Source organism: Amblyomma maculatum, chromosome 5 (assembly GCF_055883805.1).
Source record: "Amblyomma maculatum isolate TAMU_Amacu chromosome 5, ASM5588380v1, whole genome shotgun sequence".
NCBI classification, from domain to species: domain Eukaryota; kingdom Metazoa; phylum Arthropoda; class Arachnida; order Ixodida; family Ixodidae; genus Amblyomma; species Amblyomma maculatum.
In genome coordinates this window covers 28574785-28586825 of record NC_139348.1, presented here as the reverse complement: position 1 = coordinate 28586825, position 12041 = coordinate 28574785, and the positions used below count along the sequence as shown (strand labels likewise).

The 12041-nt window shown below is 45.4% G+C and overlaps 1 protein-coding gene across 1 annotated transcript in view; it reads left to right on the top strand.

Moving 5' to 3' along the window:
- The window catches only part of LOC146187912 (uncharacterized), a 60555-nt gene that overhangs the window by 4196 nt on the left and 44318 nt on the right, over positions 1–12041 (top strand). The window contains exons 2-3 of the mRNA XM_084603060.1: positions 2523–2701; positions 11921–11997. Of these exons, the coding sequence (XP_084459186.1) occupies positions 2523–2701; positions 11921–11997 (256 nt within the window). The remainder of the gene's footprint in view (positions 1–2522; positions 2702–11920; positions 11998–12041) is intronic.

Sequence of the window (12041 nt, the reverse complement as noted above, 5' to 3'; positions counted from 1 at the left end):
CTAAATCTTCGAACGTTATTGGCCTGAGCTAAAGGATCGAAATTCCGGCGCGAAGACTTCGCGCGAAGTTTCGGTCGGGCAACGCCATTTCTTGGAAACGGAGGGAAAAGAGCGACTCTGTTTGTGTGCGTGTACTTCGTCTTCGGTTAGGCTGCGCCGCGACGAGATGCAGAGGGTAGAGGCAGTCATCGGAGTTCGTTTGTACTTCCAGTAGTTGCGTTGGATCGCGTGAAGTCTGTACGCATCTGTGATTTGTTTTCGCTTTTCTTGCCCTGTGTTTTGCGAGTTCACGTGTGCTAGCGCCGACACGAATTTTATTGTTAGTTTTTCTTTTTTGTATTTTGTCTTGTCATGTGATATCTGCGTTGTATGCAGTTTAGTGCTTTTCTTGGTGTGTGCAATAGCGGGTCACGTGGGATCCATTGGAAGAACGTTGGGCAACCTATCTAAGCGGTGACAGGCTATTCTTGCATCAAGAGAAGGCCTGCACACTCAATCGTTTTACATGTTTAGAGGTGTAATGCTATCCTCGACCTAACATGCTATGAGTAGAGCTGGGATGCTTCACTGTGCAACATCGTTCTTTTTGCAAATCTTATTTGTTGGGTGTCGAAAATCCTATGATGTGTTCTTTTGAAGCCACGGGGCGCGGCTGCCCTCACAGTGCTCAGGACACTTCTGCAACGGTTTTTGGCGTTCAGATAGCATTTCTTTCTTTAGCTTTTTATTTAATCGCCTCTTCTATTTTACATACCGCATGACAGCCAACAGGAAACCTCGATTGCTAACCGCCATGCCTTACCCCTGCCTTACTGTTTATAAAGGAATGTTAGACCGGGAACACTGCAGCACCCTTTTTGCACCCAAAAGGTTCAAAACGTCTACAGTGTGCCATGAACGGACCTTCCTAATCGGTGACAAGCGGAGAGATTAAGAAACCTCGTCGGGAATCTCAGAGTTCTCGTCATGATCTTCTGACAGACTCAGGCGACTTCATGTCATTCGTACTGTAAACTTTTACCCGTTTTAACTCTAATCATTTTATTCTGATTTATAAAGTTGTTAATTATTAAAAAATATCGGTCTTTTCGTCATCCTTCGTGCGCGACGCCAATCAATTAAGAAAACGAAGGAAAAAGAGCCTCTACTATGGTCTCGCTGAGCTGCTTGCGAGACTTGAGCTTGGGCCTGAATTTTATCAGTGAACATCGTGCGGTCATCGAGCTTTTTTCAATCCTCATTGAGCTATCGATGGACAACGCCTGAACTACTACGCAGACTTTGGCGCATCATGTTATAAACGTACTCGACGAAGAAATGAACGTGCAGCCCCTATCAAAAATTGTAGTCCGCGCGGGCAGCAAAGACATCGAAACCGCCGAAGGCGTCATCAGAGAAAACACCCAGTTGCCTTTGGAAGGAAGTCTCGGCATCGCACAAGGCATCGCCAGTTTCTGGAGAGGGTAAACTCAGGTTCTGGTAACGAACTTCGCCGAAAAATACCGGCATCTCAATAAGGGCACAATGACCGCTGCCGTCGACAAATTTGCAGACATATAACTTATCTTCGCGCTCCCCGATCTACTCCGAAAAGACACACCCAACCAAGGTCGTCAGCCTACGTTCGACATCAGCCCAGCTTAACCCAAAGCAGAAATGGTCACATTCGCAGTCTTTCAAACTGCAGCGAATGCTTCTCGTCATCATCGAGGGTGAGGAGGAAGAGGACCCGTTTCAATTAAACGAATATGAGAGCGGCCTTTGCTCTTCAGTTCATCTAGTCATGCTGAGGATGATGGTGGTGTTGGCAGTGGTTATTCACCAATCAAATTCACTGCTCGCTGAGTGCGAATATTCCAAATTTTGAGTGGTTTTCAGCTACATAACAGAGAAAGTAGACTGTTCTTTCAAAGCGCGGTAAGGGCACGAGCCGCTTTCGAAAGAATTCTTGTTCTTGGTATTTTTTGCATGTTGTTGTGTTACGGAACCAAGAAAGAGGAAAACAAGCACCAGCGAGGTGCTGCAGGTATGGTGGAAATTACAAAACAAGGAGCTTTGTTCTTTCATTGGACGCGAGCACGAACTGGCGCCGCGTGCGAGGCCAGGAGCTATATTTTCTTTATCGAATTCGCCACACGTGCGTTGCAGCTGAAAGCAGATCATACACAACCATATCGCCGGACACTGAGCTACCTGTCGCACTTCACATGCGACACCAGCAGTGCAGCAGCGGTTTCCGGCTGAGATACTCGAAATGGTGGCTGCATTACTAGCGCCACCTGTTCTGCGCAAATTGAACTGCGCTCTGTTCGCGCTCTGTATGCACTTATCTTGCAAAAGTATTGGTATGAAATTTTTTCAGCAGTTGGCTCGGGGTTTTATGCAGAAGTAAAAATATAATCTTCGAACGTTTTGGTATGGATACCCAGTGGTAAGAAGAGCATGAAATGTTTCCTTGTATGGCCATGACGCTTCTTATAGTAACTGCGGAGACGTGGGCCTGAGCTCCCCCTTTTTTGTAGAACGAGAAGACTCGAGAGCTGTTCGCGGCGGTGGCAGCTTTCGACAGCTACGTGGGCATCCTGGACTCGGTGGAGGACGCCAGCATGCGGTGTCTGTACGTCACGCGATCAGTGTTCCTGCCGGAGCAGCAGTTCGCCGTCTATATCTACCATTACCCCAACCAGGAGGGCACTAACGGGTGCGTAAACCCAAGCTGTTCGAGCAGTGCGCGTTACGTGATATCATAAGCAGCCGTCGTGTAACAGAACTTGTTCTGTTGAAAATCCATTGTGGATGCTGCCGTCATTGTGTGGCAGCGGGAGAAAAATAGCAGTGGTTTAGCTTGTGGTTAAACTTGGAGTTACGCAAAAACAATCTGCATGGCTACGCATAAGTTCGGCTTGAAAGTAAAAACATGGCTATTGCGCATAGTAGTTTACTCTATGCTTCCAGCTTTATTTATGCCATAGGGGAAGCACTTTACGTATGAGCACCCATTGCCTCTCGTCGTTGACCATTCTCATTCGGGTGTAGACGACTTTTAGTGGTGTAACATCGTCTCTACGTCGAACTCTGGGCCACACCGCCGTCACAAGTTCGAGTGAACCTTCTGTCCTAGCAACTCGCCAGACCTTACGGCAAGGCCTTACGGCGAAGAAGAGGGCATTGTGGGGTACGAAAACAACTGGTTTTCAACGTCAATTGAAAAAGCATACATTATAGACGGAGTACCCTGTAGGCATGTAACTATATCTCTCGAGTTCCTAGTCACCAACGGTTCCTCTACCATCACCAATTTTAGACAGTTTTGAAACTCGCTTATTTCCCGCTGTCATGTGCCTTTTTCACTTTCTATACACCTAAAGGGCTAGACAGCCTTACGATTTCTTTGGATTAAAAAAATCACTTCTAAGCTATCGTGCTTGCTGTTAATAACGGCTCCAGAAAGCATCTGAAGCAAGGTCCTCATAGAACTCTGAAGCTTAGGTGTTTACTTTGGATAGCGTCAGCTTCAACTCGATAAGCCATGCCTATCTTTTTTGGCAAATACCCAAATCCTGAGGAGGAGCCATACCAGATGGCACGTGCGTTGGCTGAGGCGTTCTGTGTATTAAGAAAGAGGGGTAAGATCGCGTATGTGACCCATTCATCAAACTGCATCTGAATAAAGGCAGGTTTTTTGACTGCGCATGTGTGTAATACGACAATTTCAAGCAATAGAACATCCAGTGGTCTTCAAATAAAGTGTTGTGTTTGGTTTAGTGCCACATAAGCACATAGGCTATCATGTGCCAACCACAAGGTTAAGAGTGTTGCATACATTCGCTTTTATTAAAAACCTAAAAACACAGGGCAAATCAACGAGAGCATCTTCAATTAAAAGCAACGCTGGATGAAGAGGAATATGTTCTTAGTAAAACCGCGTAAAATGGTTTTCCTCAGTTGTTCGAGTTCTCTGCACGAGAGTAAAATGTGGATGACTGTTAGCTCGTGTCCACATGAATAGCACGAGGGCTTAGTTTGTTTTGTTAAAATGAAGCTGTGTGTTAAAAATGTGTGTCCTATGCGAAGACGGCATAGAGCCACTTCTTTGGAACGTTCATGGTGGGTACTCGTCTACCACTCTTCTATCACAGGCTTTATGAGGTGTAGTTTGTTATTCCTTTCAGAGTTCTATGTGGACTACCATGTTTACATCAGTTTATTATTGTACCAATTTCATGCAGTCTTTTGATGGTATCTGCACTTGTTTCACTTTCCGGAAGAGGACAAGCTGTCGGGCTGGTTTATTTTTCATCGTTTTCGCACTGCGTGTAGCCGGACAAGGATCAAGCACGGAGGAACAAGTAGTACACACAGCGTCTGTGTGTACTACTTGTTCCTCCGTGCTTTGTTGTCCGGCTACGCGCTGAGAAAACGATAGATTTCACTTTCTTGTCTCGAACTTTGTCAGCGTACATGTCTGCTTTCTCATTACCTTGGATTCCTACATGACTGGGGACCCAGCAAGTTTTTATGTTTCGTCCTTTATCTGTAATGGTTACTTTGCTGTGTAGGATGTTTCTCAGTAATGGTATGGCTGCATTTATTGAATCACGTGCTGTGACTATACTTAGAAATGTTGGTAAATAATACTTTTTCTGAGATTTTCGTTTGTTATTTTCTCCATGGCAACAAGGACAGCATAACATTCAGCCTTAAAGATTGACGCGCACTGTCGAAATATTATTATTTTCTCCCATTCGCCGTGACCTACAGCGCTTTCAAAATATTGATCTGTTTTCGAGCCATCCGTGTGAAGCCCGTAAAGCTACTGTATTTTTCTTTCAGTTAAAAGAATTCTTGTATGACAAGTTCTTGCGGATTTATTGTGGTTTGGAGCTGAGAGAGAGAGCGATGTCGCAGACTGCAGGAAACTGGTACCAAGGAGGTAGAGGCTTAGGCCTTTTGGCAATACCAGGTAAACAATCCGGTAGCTCAAACATTTGCTCAAACCTTAGGAGCACGGGTCTCACTGCATTAGGTTTGTTGGTGAATAGTTTTCTAGAAGGACGTTTTGTTACTAGGAAATATGAGACATGCCTTGGCAGAGATCTGATTCTAAAAACATAGGGACATGTAAGTGAAGTTCTTCTGATTTACAGAGCAGGTTTATTTGTTTCCACAAGCAGTCTGAATATAGGAGAAGTTCGGTATGCTCCATATGAGAGTCGAAGTCCTGAGTTATGTACCGGGTCTAATATCTTTAAATATGATGGTCTAGTTGACCCATACTCTACGCAGTAATAATCTAAGGAGGAGCGTACGACAGATCTTTAAATTTGTTTAAGGTATGTCCTGTCAGCACCCCAGTGCATACGTGAAAGAACTTTTAGTATGTTTGAAAAAAGTAAGCCCTTTTCTTCAGGGCATTTACGTGAGGAAGAAAGGTGAGTTTTGTCAAAAGTTACGCATAGAAGTTTGTGTTCATTTCTTACTGGAAGTTTCGTTTTGTTTAGGTGCAACGTAGGATCTGTCTGTAAGCCCCGTTTGAGAGCGAATAGAACAGCTACTGTTTTTTGAGGTGAGAACTGAAATCCGTTTGTGTCTGCTCATGTTGTTAGTTTATTTGTGGTCAACTGTACTCGTCTCTCACATGTCCATACGTTAGAGGATGTGTATGCAATCTGTAGGTCGTCAACATGAACTGAATACATTATGGATTTTGGGATAACTGTGCTTATGGAATTCATTTTTACAATAAAGAGTTGTAATATAAGAAACAACCCTGTGGTATGTCATTCTCCTGCACTAAGCTCTTTGAAAATGTTGAGCCCAGGCGCACACGAAATGAACGATTAGACAAGAAGTTCTTCGGACAGGTTTACACGTATGCCTAAATCTGCTAGGTCACGGAGGTTGCCAAATCTCCATGTAGTATTATATGCCTTCTCCATATCAAAGAAGACGGCAAGGCAGGGCTCCTTCCTTATAAATGCTTTAGGGGCAGTGTTTTCAAGGCGTACTAGGTGATCCGTTGTAAAACATGTTCTTTTGAACCCACATTGGCCAATGTCTAGGAGTTCTCAGGAGTGAAGAACAAGGGCTAATCTGGTATTAAGAACTCTTTCAAAAATGCTTTGCAAGTTAACTTGTGAGAGCTATGGGTCTATAAGTGCCGGGGGATTATGGACATATCCAACTCGGCGAGAAAAATCATCGCCAACGCTGTAGCCTGCCTTGATGTTTTGCTCAAGCCCAGGAAATTAAGCTTATGAACTAATCCGCATAGCGAAAGACCTCAAAGAAAACGAATACCTTCCTCAAGTGCTCCGTTCACAAGAACGACGCGCTGCAGCCTCTACAGCCAGAGCCAGAAAAGAAAAGAAGAGAAAGCGTGATGCGACTCCATATGCCCGAAGTTTCAGCGAAAACTCATGCAGGATACTCGCGGGCTACGACGTGCCAGTAAATAAAAGCGGGACTCTGCGCACAAAGAGACACAGACCTGAAGGTACCACGACAAGCGCAGACTCTCGACTGACTTTATTTGAGCCGATGCCGAGTTTTTGGACCTTTAAGGCCCCTTTGGCGGAGGCAACACACTACGTTGGCCCACGCTTCCCATAGACGGCACCTCCGGCTGACCCACCCAGGGCAAAACAGATGCCTTTTCCTATCCTCCCCTCCATCGTTCCCTTTCCTATCTTCTATCCTACAGCTCTCCTGTCCTCTTCTCTCTTTCTTACTTCCAGGAGGCAAGGGTTCACCTTGTGTGGCTGACTACCGTGAGTTAAGCATATTAAGTTATAGTTACGGTGTACTGCTGACGTGGATAGGACTTGCCTGCAAATTACTGTCCCGTCCCTTCGTTGGGCTCCATGGTGGGTGGCTGGAACCGCGGCCAAACATCATACATTATTTATAGCTTCTTCTTCCAAACAAACTGATTGCCTTTCCAAGAAACGACAGACCGGTGTAGCAGCTCAGTTCTTTGCACCGAAGCATGAAACCTTCCCGAGATATCATGCTGTGCTTCCCGAAATATCATGCTTTTGCAGTCAAGTCTCTTACAACCATACTAGGCCCCGAGTACAAAGTTAGTAAACTGGCTAGCGGGGACCTCCTGCTTGAGCTCCAAAGCACACACCAGTACTTCAACCTTCAACGGCTTGCCACATTTGGGAACCTAGCAATAAATGTCTCTGCACACAGATCCTTGAACACAGTCCAAGGCGTGATCTCAGAGAACGACATTCTGTCACTCACCGACAAAGATTTTCTACAGGGCCTTTCCGAGCAAAACGTAATCGGTGTGCACAGGATCAAAGTCCGAAAGAACAACCAAGAAATACAAAAAAAAAACACAGTTCTGACTTTCAACTCTAGCAAACTCCCTGAACCCATTAAAGTTGGCAGTAGCAATGTAGACATCCGACCCTATATACCAAACCCCAGACGTTGCTTCAACTGCCAAATATTAGGTCATGGCTCCAAGACATGCCATGGCTGACAAATATGCACAAAAGGTGCCTCAAACGAACATAATGCCTACGAGTGTGAAGCTGCACAACACTGTGAAAACTGTGCAAGTGAACAGCCGCATTCTCACGCTCATGTCCTTCTTGGAAGGAGCAAAAGGACATCAGTACAATAAAAGTAAAGGAAAGGATAACATTTAAAGAGGCACGACCTCGATATCTTACTGGACAGGGCACTTTTGTGTTCACAGCCAAACCAAACAATGCCAATGTGGTGGAACGGACGGGCGGCACACCAAAGCAGGATTTGGCCTCCGCCGAGGGTTAGCGAAGGCTGCCCTGCTATTGCAGAAACAGGGCACACTGGCCCCGCAGCCAGCAGCTCAAAAGGCTTCTCTCCCACAGGAGAAGCTTGCAGCCAAAATATCGATTCTCCCCAAACGTTCAAAGCCCTCGAGGAAGCAATTGACGGACACAACCCCTTCTTTGTCCCCGCTGCAGCGGTGGCATAACTCTCTGGAAAGAAAACGGAGGGCAAAAATTCCTATAACAGGACCACAGACATGAAAGTTAGGGTGAGGGGCATTCTTAAAAAAATGGCGTTGCTGATACACTGGAACTGCTGAGGTCTTATCAATTATTACTATGATTTAAAATACATTTTACACTCATTTCCTCCTGTAGTCCTTTGCCTACAGGAAACTAACTTAGGACCCCATCCAAACATTTGAAAGGACATGTCTTTCGGTGTTACCGACAAGGAGCAAATAGACTATCTGGAGGTGTCGCTATTGTAGTGCACAATGGAGTTCAAACCTAAGTTTGAAGCTCTTGCCGTCTCTTTCATTCATTATAAAACAATAACTATATGCTCACTGTATCTCCAACCGCACCTAATTTTAACCCTTCATGATCTGGAAGAGCTTTTAGAATAACTGCCAGAACCATATCTGGTTGTTGGAGATTTTAATGCCCACTCCACTTTTTGGAGAAGCGATCAAACAGACACTAGAGGCCGTATTTTTTAGGATTTCACATTAGGCAATGATGTCTGCCTGCAAAATACAGGACAGCATACATACTGCTTCCCAATCACGGGGAGAATGAGCGTTTTAGATTTGCCGTTTAGCTCTCCATCAATTGTTGCTGATTTTAAATGGGTGTCCTTGACAATCATCTTGGAAGTGATCATTTGCCTGTCATTATCAGCCTAACACACTCACCTTGCATCCCTCTAAAGAAACCCAGGCGGTGGAAGCTTCACCTTGCGAACTGTACTCTATTCCAGTCTGAAGCCAGCCTGGAAAAGGTCTTTTCCGAAAAACTCAGTGTTGACAAGTTAAATGAAAACTTTATTGCCTCCACCGTTGACGCAGCGCTTGTAGCTATCCTGTAGTCTTCAGGAGGGGTACTGAAAAATCGTGAAGTGTGGTATTCTTGCGAGTGCAGAGAAAGAAAACAGAAACAAAACAAAGCTTGGGAAACCTTCCGCAGGTACCGAGCAAACGAAAACCACGAAATTCATATAGGCGATAGCTAAAGGACGGTATGTCCGCCGCAACACCGAGAAGGCTTCTTGGCAAAATTACATATCAATAAATAGCTCAGTCACATCTAAAAAAATGTGGGAGCTAGTTCACAAACTGGATGGCAACTTCTTCCCTAACACAATTTCATTTCTAACATCTACTGGCACTGAAACAAAGTTACAGAAACAGGCAGATAATCTATGCGAGCATTGGTCGGCTATTTTAAACTCTCTACACTACCCAAAAGTTTTCAAAACGTACAACGTGCTGTGGGCTCTGCGGCTGTACCATGGCACGGATCGCTAATCACTTCGCTCTTGCAATGTAGGTCATTTCCTTCCTTGTCGTCCAACTAGAAGCTACCCTCCTGTCGGCTGGCTCGTAGAGCTGCACGGTAATATGCAAACCATTGTTCTATGTTGGCGTTGGCGACATTCGTCACTGTGCCCTGAACTTTCTGGCACTGTGTTCAACCCCCAAATGTTTTCTGGCGCTATCTCCCTGCCAGGGGACCATGCATAAAACGTGGGAAGCCCCATCGTCATCAACCACTGCTGAAACACCAGGGATAAAAGCACAGGAGTGTCATCTGCCCTCAGAGGGCTCTGCGGCTGCGCCATAGCGCGGATCACTAATCAGTTCGCGCTTGCAATGCAGGTAAGCAGCTCTTACAACTTGTTTGTTAGGAGAACCAGTACTTTTTCTTGGTGCAGCTGCCGAGCCCACAGTGCTGCTTTTGCCTGGTTGCGGAATGTCCGAGTGTAATTCACGTTGCTACTGTTGTTTGTTGACGTCGAAACAAATGCAGGACCCGACATTCTCGCTGAGTTGCAAACACTCTCTGCTGGTCAGGCGGAAATACTATCGGATGTGATATCGCTTATATACAAATTAGACGTTACTCATAATACCATTTCAGAGCTGGCAAGACGACTAGCAGACCTGAAATCCCAGCACAAAGATAAGATCTTCTAACTCTGAAAAAAGACATTGAAAGAATACAGACCACTACCATCCAAACATCTCGCTCGTTACAGGACTTGGACTCCCGTATGGAAGACTCAGAAAACCGCGCGCGACGCAATAATCTCATATTCTATGGCCTCGCTGGTACTAATCCTTCTGAAACTTATGCCGACTCAGAAGAAGCCGTTATCCGCCTGTTCTGCCACCTTGGAGGTTACGGTTGACCCTGCTCACATCGAATGCGTGCACCGTCTTGGAAAGCACACTGATGATCGACCTCGCCCTATAATTGTCAAGTTTTCGTCCTTCAAAACTAGAGAAGCTATTCTCTCGAATGAACGTCGATTCAGAGACACTTGAAAGTGGCACCGAGTAAACTATCGTTTTTGTGTTATTGGGCGCGCTGAGTCTAACTTCAGGTACTTTCCCGTTTGTGTAGGCTTCCTGTACACATTCGTCGTAAAGCTGTTTACTCTTCTTCGAACGAGGACGATAAGGAAGTGGAGCCGCACCTTGATGTTTTCTTCTATTGTGAACTGTAAGCTTGCATAGAGCGATTTCAGGTTCCGCAGAAATCTCTCGGTGTCCTCTCGGCGCTCAACAGATGAGACAGAAACAGTCGTCAACATACCGAAGAAAAAGCCTTGGTGGAGAGTCTAATATTATGAGCGCTCGGTTCTGGACCGTTTCTATATTATAAGGCCCACTCACCACGGAGATGGAACCACCAATTGCTGTGCAAGATATGTGCCTTTAAGGGAGATTATTCAAATAGAAAACAGTATTTACTGCCCGGCAGTGTCTTGAGCTGCTCATTCCCATGGATTCGTTTACTTTCCTGCTACACGAACAACAGTAAAGCCGCCAAAGTCAGAAAAATGACAGGTGGCTCAAGGTGACAAATTCAAGCTATGTTTTTGCAGAACACCAAATACTTGAGGCACATCTGGAGCCTGAAACCTGCATTTATGCCAGCTTGACGCAGGTGAACGAAGCCAGGTGCATCGACTTGAATGTCGACGCTAATCGATATGTTGTCCACATGACATATGCTGTTGAAGATGCCGTACGCAAGGTCGCCCCCAGCTTGCAAAACGAAGCTCGCTCAAGGGCCTTTGAAGCAGATTCTAAGATTTCAAAAGGTAAGAACGGCTTGAGCATACCTGCTGATAACGCTGCTGTCATGTTGGACCACGTCCACTACGTGCACAAAATGGACACTTTCTTCAGGGATGCAATGACTCGCAGCAACCCCTGGAGACGGAACAAGAAAGAAAAACAAGAATATGAGTGCCGAGACCTCCAATGCTCGGGATGCCAGCGAAATATTATGCCAAATATTCTATGGCTACGACATCCAAGTTACCCACGTGCCATCTGGAAAGCTCCAGGACCATCTGGTATGGTGAAAGGCCCCTTGGAGAAGACAAGCTGCCTAGCGTCGTTTACAAAATTTCTGGCAACGATTTCGGCACTTCTTACAAGGCGACACTGGAGATTTCAGAAGGCGCTTGGAAGAACACCATCGCGACGTCAAGAACATAAAAGCGACATGTAACGTTCCAGCCAACAAATCACGGGCCATCTGTTTGACTCGCATTTTGCACGAAAGCTTGAAAAAGAAAAACTGTTATCTACCCGCATATTCAAGGATCATTACATATACGAATAAAGAGAGAAGCGATAAATAGGACGCGTGGAAATCTAACCGAGCTATACACCCACTCTGTACGCAGTATTTGCGCTTCATAAGCAACGGCTCATCTTGTTTCATATTCATTGTGAACTAGACCCCCGTAGCAGTGCAGAAACTTCAATTTTTTATGCTGTGTATAATATTCGTTTCCTTTATTATATTGAAGAGTGCTGTTTTCTTCAAATACGCATTTTAGGTCATGTCATATTCACCTAAAGGAACTTACCTATTTGCGTGTGGCGCTTATGTCTTTGCTTTATGCCCAGGAGACCCAAAGAAGAAGGTCATTGCACGGTGCTCAATGCTACGGATCAGGGTTACTTCCCGGACTACCTCTGTGGGAGTGAGTGTCCATCTCATGTTTACATCGCGTGGCCAGAGGCGCAA